Here is a 20,441-nt window from a genome sequence, read left to right as displayed (position 1 = left end):
CTTTGCGACCCCATGAATCGCAGCACGCCAGGCCTCCCGGTCCATCACCAACTCCCAGAGTTCACTCAGACTCATGTCCATCGAGTCAGTGATGCCATCCAGCCATTTCATCCTCTGTCGTCCCCTTCTCATCTTGCCCTCAATCCCTCCCAGCATCAGAGTCTTTTCCAATGAGTCCATTCCTCACATGAGGTGGCCAAACTACTGGACTTTCAGCTTTAGCATCATTCCTTCCAAGGAAATCCCAGGGCTGATCGCCTTCAGAATGGACTGGTTGGATCTCCTTGCAGTCCAAGGGACTCTCAAGAGTCTTCTCCAACACCACAGTTCAAAAGCATCAATTCTTTGGCGCTCAGCTTTCTTCACAGTCCAACTCTCACATCCATACATGACCACAGGAAAAACCATAGCCTTGACTAGACGAACCTTTGTTGGCAAAGTAATGTCTCTGCTTTTGAATATGCTATCTAGCTTGGTCATAACTTTCCTTCCAAGAGCTCTTAACACTTTTTAATTCTTTGCACTAATAACTTTTAGAATCAATCTTTAATATACAAGAGCTAAAAAGTGAAAAAAATTTCTTTGAAATGACACAACCACAATATGCTGTTGTTATTTGGAAACCTCTATTTTGTCACATCCAAAAACACTTATATAGTCACAGAACATCTTGAGGAGAATTGATAAGACAGATAAGTAGTTTCCTAGTGGCTCAGACGGTAAAGAATCTACCTGCAATGTGGGAGACCCAGGTTTGATCCTGGATTAAGAAGATCCCTTGGAGAAGGGATGGCTACCCATTCCAGTATTCTGGCCTGGAGAATTCCATGAACAGAGGAACCTCGCAAGGCTACAGCCCATGGAGTCACAAAGAGCTGGACACGACTGAGCAAGTAACGCACACATACACACACACACACAAATGAAAAAAAAAATCTCAAAATTTATTGTCCATATGTTTATGAACACAAAAAGATTGAAATAAATTGCATTACATTTTTTAAATATAAATTTATTTATTTTAATTGGAGGTTAATTACTTTACAATATTGTATTGGTTTTGCATTACATTTTTAACAGTCAAATCTTCAGCATAGAATCATGAATGATTTCATTACCACTTTTTTCTATATCAAAATATATTGTCTAGGTGAAGAGGTGCTAAAAATAGATACAGATATAAAAATTATACTGTGATGTAGAGACATGTCTTAAGATATTATGACAATAAGTAAAATGATTTAGTTCAAAATTATTTAACTTGATTGCCTTTGCTTTCAGAATTGTGAGCATACTAAATGCTGTAATCCTTTAAACTGTGTACTGATTGGAAATGCAGACTGTGGTTCTGGACCATGTTGTGGAAAAAAAACTTGTATGGTAAGTTTTCAGAATATTGCCTTATTTTCCTCCATGAAATTCTTGCTTTTGTGGGCTTTTTAGCTTTTTTTCACATAATTTTTACTCATCTTTCAAATATATTACTGTATGTTCTTGATTCATACACAGTTGATTTCAGAATTGAGAGGTCTTTAGATCTTTTCCAATCAACTATTTAGCCCTACCTCTAACCTTATTGCTTCAATCCCTACTCAGAAAACAACTTCAGGTAATTTGGGTGTTGTGAGTTCCTCTTGGTCATAATTGAATGTAGCTCCTCACAATCTACTTATGACAAAATTATGAGTAAGCCACTCCACACACACTTGAGATACAATATTTGAATAAACAGACAATTATACTAGTAACCCCTCACTTTGGAAGTAGCAGAAAAAAAGGAATTCATAGGGAATAGTCAGCAATATGTAGCATATCTAATACTGAAGATTAACTTTGTCAATCACTCACTGAATCCTTGACTTCCCTTGGGCAGTTTTCCCGTCAATTTTCCTTCATAGCCACCTCTGATAGGAGACTGGGTAAGATCTCTATTCTAGGGAGGGCTTCATTTTAGCAGCTCACCTTTTTGTGTGTCAAATTAGGAGGCTATGACACACGTGAATGCTGATTGATTAGAGGTTTTGTCGTCAGGTCTGTTTTTCCACTGCCAATGAAAATCTCTCCCCACACCGTTTCACCCTGTTCTCTGCATGCTCTTTTTCACTCAGTGGGCTAGTTCTTAAAGCCAGTGTTCATTTGTTTCAAGGCACATTAATGTAGAGGCCAGGCTAGGGTTTCCACTTCTTAGCAGTAAACTGTTGTTCTTTCCTTCCCCAGAACTCTCATCTTTGTCTTTGTGTCCAAATCAGTGAGACTGAACAGTTGAATTTTCTAAACAGTCTATTTCCATCTGGACTCCCCAGGTGGTGCTAAAGAGCCTGCCTGCCAGGAGAATCCCATGGACAGAGGAGCCTGGCCCCTGCAATCCACAGGGTTACAAAGGGTTGGAGATGATTGAAGTGACTTAGTACACACCCACCATTGCCCTCAACCTACATCTCAAAGGATAATTCTTTGCAACAGAGATAATTCCTGCATTTGGTCCAGTGAAAATTCATTGTATAAGTTTCTAGGGAGAGATTCAGGGTAACAGCAGTGAAATCTGTAAAGAAGTTCCAACTAAAACCTGTAACTCCAGCTATCACCTTTTGTTTTTAACATCCAGGACTGCATTTATTGGTCTGTAGAAGGTAGCCCTGGACAGCCTTTTCATTTTTCACACTTGAAGGCACCTGTGACTCAATTCTAGTTCTGGGAATATACCCACCACCACCATCTGCCCAGGACTTTCCTCCTCAATCTTGAGGCATGCTTCAATGTCCTATGTTAGTTCCCATTAAATTTCTTACATATTATAGCATAAAATCTAGCTTTTGCTGTCTTTTCAAGGGTTGCAGGTGCCTCTCATTACTGACCATAACCTTAAAAGGCTTTTTATTTTTTTATCTGTCTACTTTTCATCCTACTTTCCACTGACATGGTCTGAAATGTAATGCTTTGATCCAACGTTTTTTTTTTTTTTCTTATAAATTTTCAGTTTAGATGGACACAAGTCCAAGTGCAAAGATATGGAATACCAATACTTTAACGTGCTATTATCCGACACATAACAGGGACTAACATGTTTTAGCCAGTACCCAGACTTTCCTCTCTGAAGTTTTAAGAAGCTGTGTCTGGTACTGCACACCAGCAATTATCATGGGTCAGTTGTATCTTGATGATGAACAGACGAGCAAAGAATAAGAAACAAGCACTCAGGAAGCTTACATACGACATGAGTTCAGCATCATGCTCAAGTGAATCTTTGTTTAAAACAGGAGCAACAAGATTCTTGTGCTATACGTCAGTTGGATATCCTTGCTTTTCCTTGGCAGTTCTCAGACAAGCTTTTCCTGTGTGCAGTACTGATAGCTCAGTGCAGATCCTGGCTTTTCTAGTCTATACTGTGTGGTATTTCAGAAGAGCAGAGGGATCCCCTCTTTCCCAACACCTATGTCCAGCCCTGGCAGCGGCAGAAGCCCTGACCTACCATTACATTCTAAGTTAAATTTCCCACCACTGTGTCTAGGGAGAAGTGTTCTGATTGTCATCCTGAATCAGAACCAGTTTCATAGTAGAGGTGGAGTTAGTCCTGAAAGGAAATTACTTGAAGGGCAAAAAGGACAAGGGTGTCCACTAAGAAACATTTTAGAAACCTGGAAAGACCAGCATCTGAGTTAGTTAAAATATTTCGGGAGTGCAATGGATTAGTCCCCAGGAATCAAAAGTTGAAAAACAGATATGCATAGTGTTATCTCAGATATTTTCTGTTTATCTTGAAGTGAATACTCAGGATAACCAAAGCATTGTAACTAAGAGAACATTCACTAGGGCCATTTTTAGATTGAAGTTCAAGTCACACAGTGAAAAGTTAGCCATTTTAAAGTGCATTTAGTGTGCTGAGTAGCATTCAGCGCATTCACAGTGTTGTGCAGCCACCGCCTTGACCTGGTTCCACAGTCGCTTCCTCACCCAAACAGGAGACCCCAACCCATGATGCACCTGCTCTCCTCTCTCCCTTCCCCTCAGTTCCTGGCAACCAGCACTGCATTCGGTCTCTAAGGATTTCCCTACTCTGGACATTTCATAGAACTAGAACCATACAGTGGGAAACCTTGTGTCTGGTTTCTTCACTAAATACAGTGTTTCTGAGTTTCAGTCACCTTGTACCATACATCAGTACTCCATTCCTTTATGTGGCTGAACACATTCCATTGTCCATACCACAGTTTGTTTACATATTAGGGGGCATTTGGGTTCTTTCCAAACTATTTCACCAGAACTTTTAAGCAGATTTATAGTTTAAATACTTACAAACATAATGGTAATGAAAATGATAGCTACAAATTCAATGCTGTTATTTAATTTTTTTACATTTGTTATACTACTTCAGGGAGAAGGCAATGGCACCCCACTCCAGTACTCTTGCCTGGAAAATCCCATGGACAGAGGAGCCTGGTGGGCTGCAGTCCATGGGGTCGCTAAGAGTCGGACACGACTGAGCGACTTCACTCTCACTTTTCACTTTCATGCATTAGAGAAGGAAATGGCAACCCACTCCAGTGTTCTTGCCTGGAGAATCCCAGGGACGGGAGCCTGGTGGGCTACCATCTCTGGGGTCGCACAGAGTCGGACATGACTGAAGCGACTTAGCAGCAGCAGCAGCATACTACTTCAAAGCAAATATGTGTTTTTCCTTTTCTCACAGATACTTGATAGAGGAACAGAGTGTAGGAGAAGCACTGATCCATGTGATTTTCCAGAATTTTGCAATGGGATATCTGAATTTTGTGTACCTGATATGAGAGCTGCCGACTTACAAACGTGCAATAATAAATCTTCCTATTGCTTTAGAGGAATATGCCAAGATAGAACAAAGCAGTGCGTCACTTTGTTTGGAAAATGTAATAATTTATCTTTTCCTCTGAGCTTTATTTTTAAGCTATCTTTTTTCTAAAGTCAGTAAAACACCAAAATAAAAAGGACTGTTTGTTAAATCCAAATTTGAACATAAAATTGAAATCATTGTAACTTTGAACTACGTCAAGAGGTAAAACAGACCCAATAAGAACAGGAGAAAATGAATAGGATATTAGTCAAATTTGAGGTGGTTGGGAGAAAGTGAGTGGAATTTAGAATTGAAGATGAGAGAGTGCAGAAGACTGTAGGATTTCTCAATTATTTCTGCTCTAACATACCAGCTCTCCTGTTCTTAAGTGGATAGTTTTCAGTACGTGTTTCTTTTTCTTGTGTAGCCAATAGACAATACTGAAATTTGTAAGAGATGACATTGACAAGGCATTGTTGTTTAGATATTTCAGTATTAATTTACCACAGTTTTAGTTTTTAATTTTTTAAAGATGAGTAATTGGAAATGTGTTTATGTTTTTAGATGCTAAAGAATCTAGTTATCAGTGTACAGAAGAAGTGAATTATCAAGACGATGATTTTGGAAACTGTCTAGGAAGAACTTGTTTTTTTCAGTATGTACTTAGAAATTTATACATTTTTCAAATGCCTGTGTGAGTGTCTGTGTGTTTGTATACTGCCAAGACTCACTTAATGCAAATGAAAGATTAACCTGGTTTATATAGATGAATTTATATGTTGCACTTTATTAGTTGGTGTACGTTCTGAATAGCTTTGGTGTTATGATCTCAGTAACATTTTGAATTATCCTCATATTTAGTACTGTTTTTTTATCTAATCTCTTGTGTCTCTAAGAGACCTGTGGGCATTAAGAGTTTTGTGTTTTTTTTTTTTTTCCTTTATTGATAGCCAACATCTTTGTGGAAAGTTAGTTTGCCACTGGACACATTCAGCTATAGTATCAAGGAATGACATTGATGTTCAATATACCTACCTTGGAGGCCACATATGTATGTCAGCAAATCTAAGAACCCGTAGATATCCAGACCCTACTGTTGCAGCTAATGGAAGCATGTGTGATGAAAATAAGGTAAATAAAAATTTTACTTGATTCTATACATGGTGTATGGATGTCTGTGTGTGTGTGTGTGTGTGTGTGTGTGTGTGTGTGAAAGAGGGAGAGAGAGAGAGAAAGAGCTTAAAATTTTTTAATTTGTAATTAATGGTATAAATTTTGGTTACTATATCATTGTAAAATTAAAAGGTCACTTTCTATTGGCTAAAGGAACCTTTACTTCACTGTCTATCTTTTTATTGTGAATTTTGCTATAGTTAGTTGAATTTGTTTTGTCACATTTGAGAATATAAACTTGTCGAGTAGGCAAGGATCTGGTCTGTGACAGTTTGTGTAATCAAAGAACAAAAAGTATCAAATAATACATGAAAAAAATGGGTCAGAACAAACTGAATAATGAGAAAAACAAGGAAAACAAAAAAAAAGCCAACATTTAGCATTGCAGTATTTGACTAGAATTAGTCAAATTGCAGTATTTGACTAGAATTAAATGGAAATGAAACTAAAATATTTTCTCATTAGCCTACTCTCATAGTTCTTTCTTCAAAAACATACTTGTTTAAAATTGGACCTTCTACAAGATACAATAATAAAACAGAGTTTAAATTTTATGTGTTTTTCTTAAGTACTTTGATAAACATAAATAATTTTTTAAAACAGTGCCAGTAAAAGCTAGTATATGAAAGTAAAAACAGAAACAATTATTTCACATTTTAATTAAAATAATTACATTAAAATACAGTATTTTTAAAAAGTGAATAGAGGAAATTGGAAGTGAATAGTAACCTTATCTCAGAATGGCAAAAGATAGTCTCACATAAATGTAATGGCTTCCCTGGTAGCTCAGCTTGTAAAGAATCCGCCTACAATGCAGAAGACCCCAGTTCGATTCCTGGGTTGGGAAGATCCCCTAGAAAAGGGATAGGCTACCCATTCCAGTATTCTTGCCTGAATAATTCCAGGGACAGAGGAGTCTGGCAGGCTACAGTCCATGAAGCTGGCAAAGAGTTGGACAAGAGTGAGCAACTTTCACTTTCAATCACAAAGGAACATACTGATACTGACTGCATTATGAAGTAATATGTCATCCCTCTAAGCATCATTTAAAACACAATGCAATCACGTTTACCATAAATATGGCAGAGTAAATATGTAAAATTATTAACTAATTTAATTATTCATTAAATACAAAAAAAGCAATGTAATGGTATAATAGTATAATGTGGTTTAACACACACAAGAAAATTAATTTGGGCTTTTCCCTTGATTTCTGGCCCTGAGCTCCTAAACCTTAGAATTTCCTGACAGGAATATTTGGTGTTATTCATAATGAGATTCATCCAAAGAAATCTGAATTTATGCTAACGAGGTAACAGGGTGGTGCCTCTTGATGCTTCAGAGTATGCTGGTCACCAGAAAGACGAATTGACTAATGGGGTGGAGCTTTAAGCTCCACTCACAGCATCAATAAAGGGAATGATATGGCTGGAAACTGGACTCTGTAAAAATTTTTGAATGATTAGACTCAAGATAGTTTGTAAGTTGGTGAACGCAATGTGTTGAAATGAGGATGTGCCTGGAGAGGACATGGAGACAATGACACTTCCTCTTGCCCAACAACATAACTTGACCTGTGCATCTCTTCCATTTGGATGTTCCTGAATTATATTCTTTCCCATAAATTAGTAAACATAAGTGAAGTCTTTCCCTGAGTTTTGTGAGCCAAATTAGCAAATTATCAAACCAGAGAGGGAGCCATCAGTTCAGTACAGTTCAGTTCAGTTGCTCGGTCGTGTCCAACTCTTTGCGACCCCATGAATCACAGCACGCCAGGCCTCCATGTCCATCACCAACTCCCAGAGTTCACTCAGACTCATGTCCATCGAGTCAGTGATGCCATCCAGCCATCTCGTCCTCTGTCGTCCCCTTCTCCTCCTGCCCCCAAGCCCTCCCGGCATCAGAGTCATTTCCAATGAGTCAACTCTTCGCATGAGGGAGCCAAAGTACTGGAGTTTCAGCTTTAGCATTATTCCTTCCAAAGAAATCCCAGGGCTGATCTCCTTTAGAATGGACTGGTTGGATCTCCTTGAGTCCAAGGGACTCTCAAGAGTCTTCTCCAACACCACAGTTCAAAAGCATCAATTCTTCAGTGCTCAGCCTTCTTCACAGTCCAACTCTTACATCCATACATGACCACAGGAAAAACCATAGCCTTGACTAGATGGACCTTTGTTGGCAAAGTAATGTCTCTGCTTTTGAATATGGTATCTAGGTTGGACATAACTTTCCTTCCAAGGAGTAAGCATCTTTTAATTTCATGGCTGCAGTCACCATCTGCAGTGATTTTGGAGCCCCAAAAAATAAAGTCTGGCACTGTTTCCACTGTTTCCCCATCTATTTCCCATGAAGTGATGGGACCAGATGCCATGATCTTCATTTTCTGAATGTTGAGCTTTAAGCCAACTTTTTCACTCTCCACTTTCACTTTCATCAAGAGGCCTTTTAGTTCCTCTTCACTTTCTGCCACAAGGATGGTGTCATCTGCATATCTGAGGTTATTGATATTTCTCCCGGCAATCTTGATTCCAGCTTGTGTTTCTTCCAGTCCAGCGTTTCTCATGATGTACTCTGCACATAAGTTAAATAAGCAGAGTGACAATATACAGCCTTGACGTACTCCCTTTCCTATTTGGAACCAGTCTGTTGTTCCATGTCCAGTTCTAACTGTTGCTTCCTGACCTGCATACAGATTTCTCAAGAGGCCGGTCAGGTGGTCTGGTATTCCCATCTCTTTCAGAATTTCCCACAGTTTATTGTGATACACACAGTCAAAGGCTTTGGCATAGTCAATAAAGCAGAAATAGATGTTTTGCTGGAACTCTCTTGCTTTTTCGATGATCCAGAGCATGTTGGCAATTTGATCTCTGATTCCTCTGCCTTTTCTAAAACCAGCTTGAACATCAGGAAGTTCACAGTTCACGTATTGCTGAACCCTGGCTTGGAGAATTCTGACCATTACTCTACTAGCATGTGAGATGAGTGCAATTGTGCGGTAGTTTGAGCATTCTTTGGCATTGCCTTTCTTTGGGACTGGAATGAAAACTGACCTTTTCCAGTCCTGTGGCCACTGCTGAGTTTTCCAAATTTGCTGGCATACTGAGTGCAGCACTTTCACAGCATCATCCTTCAGGATTTGAAATAGCTCAACTGGCATTCCATCACCTCCACTAGCTTTGTTCGTAGTGATGCTTTCTAAGGCCCACTTGACTTCACATTCCAGGATGTCTGGCTCTAGGTCAGTGATCACACCATCATGATTATCTGGGTCGTGAAAATCTTTTTTGTACAGCTTTTCTGTGTATTCTTGCCACCTCTTCTTATATCTTCTGCTTCTGTTAGGTCCATACCATTTCTGTGCTTTATCGAGCCCATCTTTGCGTGAAATGTTCCCTTGGTATCTCTAATTTTCTTGAAGAGATCTCCAGTCTTTCCCATTCTGTTGTTTTCCTCTATCTCTTTGTGTTGATCGCTGAGGAAGGCTTTCTTCTCTCTCCTTGCTATTCTTTGGAACTCTGCATTCAGATGCTTATACCTTTCCTTTTCTCCTTTGCTTTTTGCTTCTCTTCTTTTCACAGCTATTTTTAAGGCCTCCCCAGACAGCCATTTTGCTTTTTTGCATTTCTTTTCCATGCGGATGGTCTCTGTCTCCTATACAATGTCACAAACTTCTGTCCATAGTTCATCAGGCACTCTATCTGATCTAGGCCCTTAAATCTCTTTCTCACTTCCACTGTATAATCATAAGGGATTTGATTTAGGTCATACCTGAATGGTCTAGTGGTTTTCCCTACTTTCTTCAATTTAAGTCTGAATTTAGTAATAAGGAGTTCATGATCTGAGCCACAGTCAGCTCCTGGTCTTGTTTTTGTTGACTGTATAGAGCTTCTCCATCTTTGGCTGCAAAGAATATAATCAATCTGATTTCGGTGTTGAGCATCTGGTAATGTCCATGTCTAGAGTCTTCTCTTGTGCTGTTGGAAGAGGGTGTTTGCTATGACCAGTGCATTTTCTTGGCAAAACTCTATTAGTCTTTGCCATGCTTCATTCCATATTCCAAGGCCAAATTTGCCTGTTACTCCAGGTGTTTCTTGACTTCCTACTTTTGCATTCCAGTCCCCTATAATGAAAAGGACATCTTTTTTGGGTGTTAGTTCTAAAAGGTGTTGTAGGTCTTCATAGAACCGTTCAACTTCAGCTTCTTCAGCGTTACTGGTTGGGGCATAGACTTGGATTACTGTGATATTGAATGGTTCGCCTTGGAAATGAACAGAGATCATTCTGTCATTTTTGAGATTGTATCTAAGTACTGCATTTCGGACTCTTTTGTTGACCATGATGGCTACTCCATTTCTTCTGAGGGATTCCTGCCCACAGTAGTAGATATAATGGTCATCTGAGTTAAATTTACCTATACCAGTCCATTTTAGTTCACTGATTCCTAGAATGTCGACATTCACTCTTGCCATCTCTTGTTTGACCACTTCCAATTTGCCTTGATTCATGGACCTGACATTCCAGGTTCCTATGCAATATTGCTCTATACAGCATCGGACCTTGCTTCTATCACCAGTCACATCCACAGCTGGGTATTGTTTTTGCTTTGGCTCCATCCCTTCATTCTTTCTGGAGTTATTTCTCCACTGACCTCCAGTAGCATATTGGGCACCTACTGACCTGGGGAATTCCTCTTTCAGTATCCTATCATTTTGCCTTTTCATACTGTTCATGGGGTTCTCAAGGCAAGAATACTGAAGTGGTTTGCCATTCCCTTCTCCAGTGGACCACATTCTGTCAGATCTCTCCACCATGACCCGCCCGTCTTGGGTGCCCCACGGGCATGGCTTGGTTTCATTGAATTAGATAAGGCTGTGGTCCTCGTGTGATTAGATTGACTAGGTTTATGTGAGTATGGTTTCAGTGTGTCTGCCCTCTGATGCCCCCTTGCAACACCTACTGTCTTACCTGGGTTTCTCTTACCTTGGGCGTGGGGTATCTCTTCATGGCTGCTCCAGCAAAGTGCAGTCATTGCTCCTTACCTTGAAGGAGGGGTATCTCCTCACCACCGCCCTCCCTGACCTTCAACGTGGGATAGCTCCTCTAGGCCCTCCTGCGCCCACGTAGCCACCACTCCATGGACGTGAGGTTTGTCCTCCCAGCCGCCGCCCCTGGCCTCAGGTGTGGGGTAGCTCCTCCTGGCCACAGCCCCTGACCTCGGACGCGGGGTAGCTCCTCCTGGCCGCGGCTCCTGACCTCAGACATGGGGTAGCTCCTCCCGGTCGTTCCTGAGCCATCGCAGCCTGGCACTCTCACCCACTGCCCCTGACCTCGGACGTGGGGTAACTCCTCTTGGCCACTGCCCTTCCAGCATGGGGTCCTCCCGGCTTCTGCCCCTGACCTCGGATGTGGGGTAGCTCTTCTCGGCTGTGCTTCAGTGCGCCGGTCGCAGCCACCCGCGCTTTTCCTCTAATATATAGCCAGTTGGTCAGAAGGATAAAGACATGAATCTGGTGTCTGAAAGGGGAAGAGTCTTGTCGGACTGAGCCTTTTAACTTGTGGAATTTGATTCTAACTGCAGATAGATAATGTCAGAATGAGTTGAATTGAATTCTTGGACACTTGGTTGGTATCAGAGTCATAGGTATCAGGTATCATAGTGGGTATACCCCCACTATGTGTGTGTGTATATGTACTTATATATCAGAGGAGGTGGTGGCACCCCATTCCAGTACTCTTTCCTGGAAAATCCCATGGACAGAGGAGCCTGGTAAGCTGCAGTCCATGGGGTCGCTAAGAGTCAGGCACGACTGAGCGACTTCACTTTCACTTTTCACTTTCATGCATTGGAGAAGGAAATGGCAACCCACTCCAGTGTTCTTGCCTGGAGAATCCCAGGGATGGAAGAGCCTAGTGGGCTGCCATCTATGGGGTCGCACAGAGTCGGACACAACTGAAGCGACTTAGCAGCATATATATGTATATATATATATATATATATATGCACATCTATGTGTACCACAATATATATGTACATGTGCACACACATGTACCCCAGTGTGTATATACATGTGTACACACACATATCCCAGTATGCATGTTCATGTGCACACACACACATATCTGAGTATATATGTACCTGTACACACACACACACACGTACCCCAGTATATATGTACATGTGCACACACACATCCCCCAGTGTATATATACACATGTGTAGACACACATATCCCAGTATGCATGTACATGTGCACACACACACATCCCAGTATATATGTACCTGTGCACACACACACACGTACCCCAGTATATATGTACATGGGCACACACACATACCCCAGTGTATATATACACATGCGTAGACACACACATCCCAGTATATATGTACCTGGACACACACACGCACAGGACTGAGTGACTGAACTGAACACATCCTACATGACTACTGGAAAAGCCATAGCTTTGACTAGACGGACCTTTGTCCATATATTTACTTGCCAATAGTGATAGAAAATAACGAATGTTTCTAGACTTCATCATCTGTTGGATATTCTCAGATAACTTGAGAAAAGTGGGCAGACAATCTTAGAACATGTCCCCCAGAGTATTCAAATTAAATTAAAATTTTGATAGAGGAATATTAACATGCAGTCTACATCAAAATCAGGTTAAATAAATAACTAAAACACAAATTTGTATTTAGTGAGCATTTGCTATGTCCCAAACTATTTTTGTTCCTTTATGTGTAATAAATTATTTCATCCTTATAACCTATGACTTGGGTATAATTTCTATTTCAAATTCAAAGATAGATAAACTGAGGTATGAAGGAGAACATTGCTTTTGTAAAAGACAAGAGATACTGTTATTAAAGTTAGAAGAATGTAAAAATGACTGGTTGAAGCACTGGTATTGAGCATTGATCAGTGGGCTCTATGATTAAAGTAGTTCTTGCACTGAATACTGGTTCTGTCAGTCAGTGGTGACATGCCCTAAAAAGTGTACATTTAATTCTCATCAAATATAAAATGTGGATAAAAATATCTCTCTCTCAAGGTCTATGTGAGCATATATATAAAAATGCATAGAAAGTGCAAAGGCCCATTTCAAATGCTCATTAAAATTTGGCTTGTTTTGTTTTTATACCAGCTATAATTTTTAGCTTCATAATTTCTATGCCTTGTAGAAAAGACATAGAAAAGTTCTATGTTTTCAGGTGTATCAAGAATGTTGTCTACTTTTACTGAGGAGACAAACTAGAGAAAATCTCTATGGCACTTGAGAAGCACTGAATGGACATTTCTTGTATTTTATTTTTAAAATCCTTTTCCACATTAAAATAAAAAACCTCCTGTAACATACCAAATTACAATACTTTAATAATTTTCATTGGCTATTAGTAAACTCACAAGCCTCCTCCTTCAATGGAAGCAATCTCTTATTGTGAAAACTTGATGTTTGACTTCAAGTTTTTTATTAGAATGAGTAGATGTTATGAAATTCAAGTTCATCCTAAGTATATATCATATTGTGTATCTAATTTCTTATAATAAGTACAGTCAATGAATTCCTGACTTTAAAGTTGTTGGTTGTTTCATCATTTTAGTTTTGTGACAATGGAGCTTGCAAGGCAATCCATCAATATACACAGTATCAAGATTGTGACCCACTTACCAAATGCAAAGGACATGGGGTATGTAATTGTTACTCTATTTTATGTATAGTTTTAAAATACATATCATAACATCCCACAAGATAATAATAAGCTTCAGATTAATGGATGTGGAAATTTCTTTGGAGAATTTCAGTTAAATGTAGAAACCAAATTTCATTATTTATACATATGTGCCTGTTCTAGGTATTCTATCAGATCACTGCACACTTCATGAGCTAAAAACTTTTAAACTTTGTACAAAATTGCAATATGAAACATAAGCTATTACAATGTTGGATAAGACTGCAAACTTTTGGAAATAGATATATTTAGTGTTACATGTATATCAGTTCAGTTCAGATCAGTCACTCAGTCACGTCCGACTCTTTGTGACCCCATGCATCGCAGCATGCCAGGCCTCCCTGTCCATCACCATTTCCTGGAGTTCACTCAAACTCATGCCCATCGAGTCAGTGATACCATCCAACCATCTCATCCTCTGTCATCCCCTTCTCCTCCTGCCCCCAATTCCTCCCGGCATTAGAGTCTTTTCCAATGAGTCAACTCTTTGCATGAGGTGGCCAAAGTACTGGAGTTTCAGCTTTAGCATCATTCCTTCCAAAGAAATCCCAGGGCGATCGCCTTCAGAATGGACTGGTTGGATCTCCTTGCAATCCAAGGGACTCTCAAGAGTCTCCTCCAACACCACAGTTCAAAAGCATCAATCCTTCGGCACTCAGCTTTCTTGACAGTCCAACTCTCACATCCATACATGACCACTGGAAAAACCATAGCCTTGACTAGACGAACCTTTGTTGGCAAAGTAATGTCTCTGCTTTTCAATATGCTATCTAGGTTGGTCATAACTTTTCTTCCAAGGAGTAAGCGTCTTTTAATTTCATGGCTGCAGTCACCAACTGCAGTGATTTTGGAGCCCAAAAAAATAAAGTCTGACACTGTTTCCCCATCTATTTCCCATGAAATGATGGGACCAGATGCCATGATCTTCGTTTTCTGAATGTTGAGTTTTAAGCCAACTTTTTACTCTCCTCTTTCACTTTCATCAAGAGGCTTTTTAGTTCCTCTTCACTTTCTGCCATAAGGGTGTGTCATCTGCATGTCTGAGGTTATTGATAGTTAGTATCTCCCATTATCTTGATGCTTCATATTTTCTATAGTAACCCTGGAAAAATTGACCTGTCTGTGTGTCTTGTATCAAAATTTACTTCCTATTTACACATCCTTTTATTTACAATTTCTTTTATGTTCCATTCCTTTATTATTTAATTTCAATTTAATTTTGCCTGAATTTATCCCTAGATTCCTTATCTGCTTCTGACCCATCTTTTGATTTATCCATAAGGTCATATTTATAAATATATTCTAGCCTTCCTGTGCTGTGCTGCGCTTAGTCGCCATCATGTCCGACTCTTTGCGACCCCATGGACCATAGCCTGCCAGGCTCCTCTGTCCTTGGGGCTTATCCAGGCAAAAACACTGGAGTGAGTTGCCATGCCCTCCTCCAGGGCATCTTCCCAACCCAGGGATCGAACCCAGGTCTGCCATGTTGCAGGCTGAATTCTTTACTGTCTCAGCTACCAGGGAAGCCCAAGAATATTGGAGTGGGTAGCCTATCCCTTCTCCAGGGGATCCTCCCAACCCAAAAATTGAACCAGGATCTCCTGCATTGCAGGTGGATTCTTTACCAGCTGAGCTACCAGGGAAGCCGCCTAGCCTTCCTATTTTCTAGCAAAATCAACTTTTCTTACTGTACCTGAATAAGTAAGCTCCACCCTTTAGTTTTCTCCCCGTGTTTCATAAAAGTTGACTCTTACAACAGTTTTATAAATATCTGGCACAATTCATAATAAATTTCAACTCCTGCTATAATTTTTAGCTTTATAATTTCTATGCCTTTTTAAAAGAGACAGTTCTATATTTTCAGGTGTATCAAGAATGTTGTCTACTTTTATTGAAGAGAGAAATTAGAGAAACCCTCTGTAACATTTAAAAAGCATTGAATGGACATTTCTTGCATTGCATTTCATCTTTATACTTATTTTCCACATTAAAGTAAAAACAGCCTGTAACATACCAAATTGCATTACTTTAATCGTTTGCTTTGGCTCACAATCAATACTAATCCACTTAAATTTTATATGACATATAAAATGGTCTTCTTTATTTTGATTTCATTCCAGATTTGCAATACTCGCTTACATTGTCACTGTGATGTTGGATATGTGCCCCCAGATTGTGAGGAAATAGCCTTATCACCAGGAGGAAGTATCGATGATGGATTTTGGAATTTAGAAACTGATGAATGTTAGTAATTAAATCACTGCTCCAGCAGAGCCTTCTGTATCCTTAAAGCCCCACTGTCTATGTGGCTATTAAGCACTGGACATATGGAGAATGCAATTAAGGAACTAACATTTTCACTTTACTTTACCTAATTAAATGTAAACTGTCACTTTGTAGTGCTATTATAAATAGCACAGCTATAGATTATGTTGTCAATCAAAATTTTGTATGTGCTTTTTTAATTCAAATCTAGCCATGAACATTTTAATGTGTCATCTTAATTTTAACCATGGTTTCCCAAATTTTTCGATTTATACAGCAATTTTCTAGATTTGTTGCTGTTCAGTCACTAAGTCACACTTGACTCTTAGGCGATCCCATGAACTGCATCACTGCCAGGCTTCCCTGTCCTTCACTATCTCCTAGAGTTTGCTCACATTCATGTCCACTGAGTCAGTAATGACATCCAACCATCTCATCTTTTGTCTCCCCCTTATCCTTTTGCCTTCAATCTTTCCCAGCTTGAGTAGGCTCTTCACATCAGGTGGCCAAAGTATTGAAACTTCAGCATCAGTCCTTCCAGTGAATATTCAGGGTTGATTTCCTTTAGGATTGACTGGTTTGATCTCCTTGCTGTCCAAGGGACTCTCAAGAGTCTCCTTCAGCACCACAACTCGAAAGCATCAATTCTTCAGCACTCAGCCATCTTTATGGTCCAACTCTCATATCTGTACATGATAACTGGAAAAACAATTGTCTTGACTAGATGTACCTTTGTCAGCAAATTGATGTCTCTGCTTTTTATTTTTATTTTTTTAGCTTTTTTAAAAAATTTTTTAACTTTACAATATTGTATTGGTTTTGCCACATATCAACATGAATCCGCCACAGGTATACACGTGTTCCCCATCCTGAACCCTCCTCCTTCTTCCCTCCGCATACCATCCCTCTGGGTCGTCCCAGTGCACCAGCCCCAAGCATTCAGTATCATGCATCGAACCTGGACTGGCGACTCGCTTCATATATGATATTATACATATTTCAATGCCATTCTCCCAAATCATCCCACCCTCTCCCTGATGTCTCTGCTTTTTAATACCCTGTCTAGGTGTGTCATAACTTTCCTTCCAAGGATCAAGTACCTTTTAATTTCATGGCTGCCTTTACCATCCCCAGTGATTTTGGAGCCCAAAGAAAGAAAATCTGACACTGCTACCACTTTTTCCCCTTCTGTTTGGCATGAAGTGATAGGACCAGATGCCATGATCTTTGTTTTCTGAGTGTTGTGCTTTAAGCCAATTTTTTCACTCTCCTCTTTCACTCTCATCAAGAGGCTCTTTAGTTCCTCTTCACTTTCTGCTGTTGGAGTGGTATCATCTGCATAGGTGAGCTTGTTGATATTTCTCCCAGCGAAAGAGATTCTTGATTCCAACTTGTGATTCATCCAGCCCAGCATTTTGCATGATGTACTCTGCATATACGTTAAAAGTTGTTTGTTTGTTTTTTTTTTTTTGCTTGCTTTAATGTTGCAAGGTATTTAAAATGTCTTGCTACATATGGGAAAATAAAATTTGGATTCATATACAAAAGTTTTTGAAAACCAGATGCTTTTTAATTTATTTTTTAATTGGAGTATAATTGCTTTCCAATGTTGTGTTAGTTTCTGCTGTACAACAATATGAGTCAGCTATAAGTATACATATATCCCTTCCCTCTTGAGCTTCCCTCTCATCTCCACCCCTCTAGGTCATCACAGAGGCCCGAGCTGAGCTCTCTGTGATATACAGCAGCTTGGTAAATTACTTTGAATCAACATATAATTGGACTGTACCTGTGTTTCAGTGGCACAGATTCTCTTGTCATCTTGAGAGGGCATTAAATTTGTTTACACTTAATATCATGAGGTGGTGCAGAGGCAAAGAATCCACCTGCCAATGCAGGAGATGCAAGAGATCTGGGTTCAATCCATGAGAGGGGAAGATCCACTGAGAAGGGAATGGCAACCCACTCCAGTATTCTTGCCTGAAAAATTCAATGGACAAAAGAACCTGGCAGGCTACAGTCCATGGGGTCACAAAGATTTAGACAATTGAGTATGTCCACGAATACACACAATATCATCATAATTGGTTTGGTGGTAATTCTGATTGCTTGATTTATATTTTTTTAATTTTAATTTTCTGGTTTATTCCTTTTGATTATTTGGACCAATAGATTTACTTTTCTAGTTTTATCCAATATCTTTGTAACACCAAGAGGAATATCAACTTTTTAAATTAATGCAATCAAAATTAAAACAATATCACTTTATACATTTGTTATGTAAATTTAACCTCACCTACTATTACTGTTTCTTTTTAATTAGCCTCAGTTCTATCTGTAATTTTCACTAAATAATTTTTAAAACATTCTTTTTTTTTTGGTCTTAAATACTAGTCTTTATTTTTACACAAGGCAGTGTAAAATGAGGCCATTCCCCAAAGGGTGACTTGGAACTAAAAAATCCACGCTGAGAGCGAGAGTGTTAGTGTTAGTTGCTAAGTCGTGTCTGACTTTTTGCAACCCCATGGAGCCTGCCAGGCTCCTGTGTCCATGAGATTTCCCAGGCAAGAATATTGGAGTGGGTAGCCATTCCTTTCTCCCAGGGAGCTTTTTTTTTTTCTTTTCTCTCCTTTTTTTTAAATAGAGGAATCTGTTAGATCTGTTAGGTAATATCAACCTAATATATTCTAAGTAGCAGTGCAGTATGATAGGAATATGATAGTATGATAGAATGAAATACGTTAGAATGTAACACATAAACATTAAATATACATATAAATATTAAATTATATATATTTAAAAGAAATATATAATGCACTTTGGAGTATAGTCACAGAAGTTTGGAAAGCACTTTTAAGTTTAAATTTATTTATTCTATGATTATATTATTTGAATTCCAAATTTTTATAATTCAAATTACTAAAATGTATCATTTTTTAAAAGTTAAAAGATATTGTTCTGTCTTCAGCTAAAACTGCATACTTGATAAAACGACGTCGTGCCTCTCAAAAAAATAACCTGATGATCAGTTTCTACGTACTCTTACCTTTCTTCATTTTAACTGCTATCATTGCTCTTAAATGGAATAAAATGAAGATATTTTGGAACAAAGAGGGAACAATAAGTGGGGGGTAAGTAAACACATTGTTTTTATATTTAATATTTGAAAGGCTTTATGAGAAAATTCAAATGTTATTCAGAATATTATAAATAGGGACTCGTATGGATTGGCTTAATGCTTGTGTTTGTGTGTGTGTGTGTGTGTGTGTGTTCTTAGTCTCTCAGTCATGTCAGATTCTTTGTGAATCCATTGACTGTAGCCCACCAGGCTCCTCTTTCCATGGGGATTCTCCTGGCAGGAATACTGGAGTGATTTGCCATGCCCTCCTCCAGGGGATCTTCCCAACCCAGGGAATTGAACAGGCATCTCCAGCACCAAGGGCTTCCCTTGTGACTCAGCTTGTAAAGAATCTGCCTGCAATGCTGGAGACCTGGATTTGATCCCTGGGTTGGGAAGACTCCCTGGAGAAGGGAAAGGCTACCCACGCTAGTACTCTGGCCTGGAAAATTCCATGAACTCTCTCAAAGAGTCGGACATGACTGAGCGACTTTCACTTTCACTCCTGCACTGCAGGCAGATTCTTTACCATTTGAGCCACCAAATGGTGGCTTATAAGTCACTGATAATGCTTATAATTCTACCAAATGTTTACAAATATACCAGATTTTTTTTCAAACTTTAGGCACGTGGGTATCCTTCATGCCCAAATAGGCCCAGGAACAACTGAATTTACTCAGTAAATCCTCAGTATCTTTCTAGTAGAAAGTCATGTTGGCTATAATTGCTTTAGACGGTTCTGTCTACTTCCTAAGCAACCCCATTTTCCTTGTCTTGACATTTGGTGGTGCCAAGAAGCCAGAATATGCTGGAAGGTAAAAGAGTTCCAGAAAAACATCTATTTCTACTTTATTGACTATGCCAAAGCCTTTGACTGTATGGATCACAATCAACTGTGGAAAATTCTGAAAGAGATGGGAATACCAAGACCACCTGACCTACCTCTTGAGAAACCTGTATGCAAGTCAGGAAGCAACAGTTAGAACTGGACATGGAACAACAGACTGATTCCAAATAGGATTAGGAGTACATCAAGGTTGTATATTGTCACCCTCCTTATTTAACTTATATGCAGAGTACATCATGAGAAATGCTGGGCTGGAGGAAGCACAAGCTGGAATCAAGATTGCTGGGAGAAATATCCAAAACCTCAGATATGCAGAGGACACCATCCTTATGGCAGAAAGTGAGGAAGAACTAAAGAGCCTCTTGATGAGAGTGAAAGAGGAGAGTGAAAAAGTTGGCTTAAAGCTCAACATTCAGAAAACGAAGATCATGGCATCTGGTCCCATCACTTCATGGGAAATAGATGGGGAAACAGTGGCTGACTTTATTTTGGGGGG

General features: G+C 39.4%; 1 protein-coding gene across 1 annotated transcript in view; it reads left to right on the top strand.

The window, feature by feature from the left end:
* The window catches only part of LOC147343799 (A disintegrin and metallopeptidase domain 3-like), a 102,716-nt gene extending 82,935 nt beyond the window's left edge, over positions 1-19,781 (top strand). The window contains exons 13-20 of the mRNA XM_086380425.1: positions 1,282-1,380; positions 4,688-4,883; positions 5,372-5,462; positions 5,758-5,938; positions 13,587-13,673; positions 15,836-15,959; positions 18,949-19,111; positions 19,724-19,781. Of these exons, the coding sequence (XP_086236551.1) occupies positions 1,282-1,380; positions 4,688-4,883; positions 5,372-5,462; positions 5,758-5,938; positions 13,587-13,673; positions 15,836-15,959; positions 18,949-19,111; positions 19,724-19,781 (999 nt within the window). The remainder of the gene's footprint in view (positions 1-1,281; positions 1,381-4,687; positions 4,884-5,371; positions 5,463-5,757; positions 5,939-13,586; positions 13,674-15,835; positions 15,960-18,948; positions 19,112-19,723) is intronic.
* The last annotated feature ends 660 nt before the right edge of the window (positions 19,782-20,441 follow it).

This window comes from Bos grunniens, chromosome 27 (genome assembly GCF_055505025.1).
Source record: "Bos grunniens cultivar Pamir isolate PY7600 chromosome 27, Bosgru_T2T1.0, whole genome shotgun sequence".
Taxonomy (NCBI): domain Eukaryota; kingdom Metazoa; phylum Chordata; class Mammalia; order Artiodactyla; family Bovidae; genus Bos; species Bos grunniens.
Note: the sequence above shows the minus strand (reverse complement) of the source record. Positions and strands in the feature narration are given on the sequence as shown.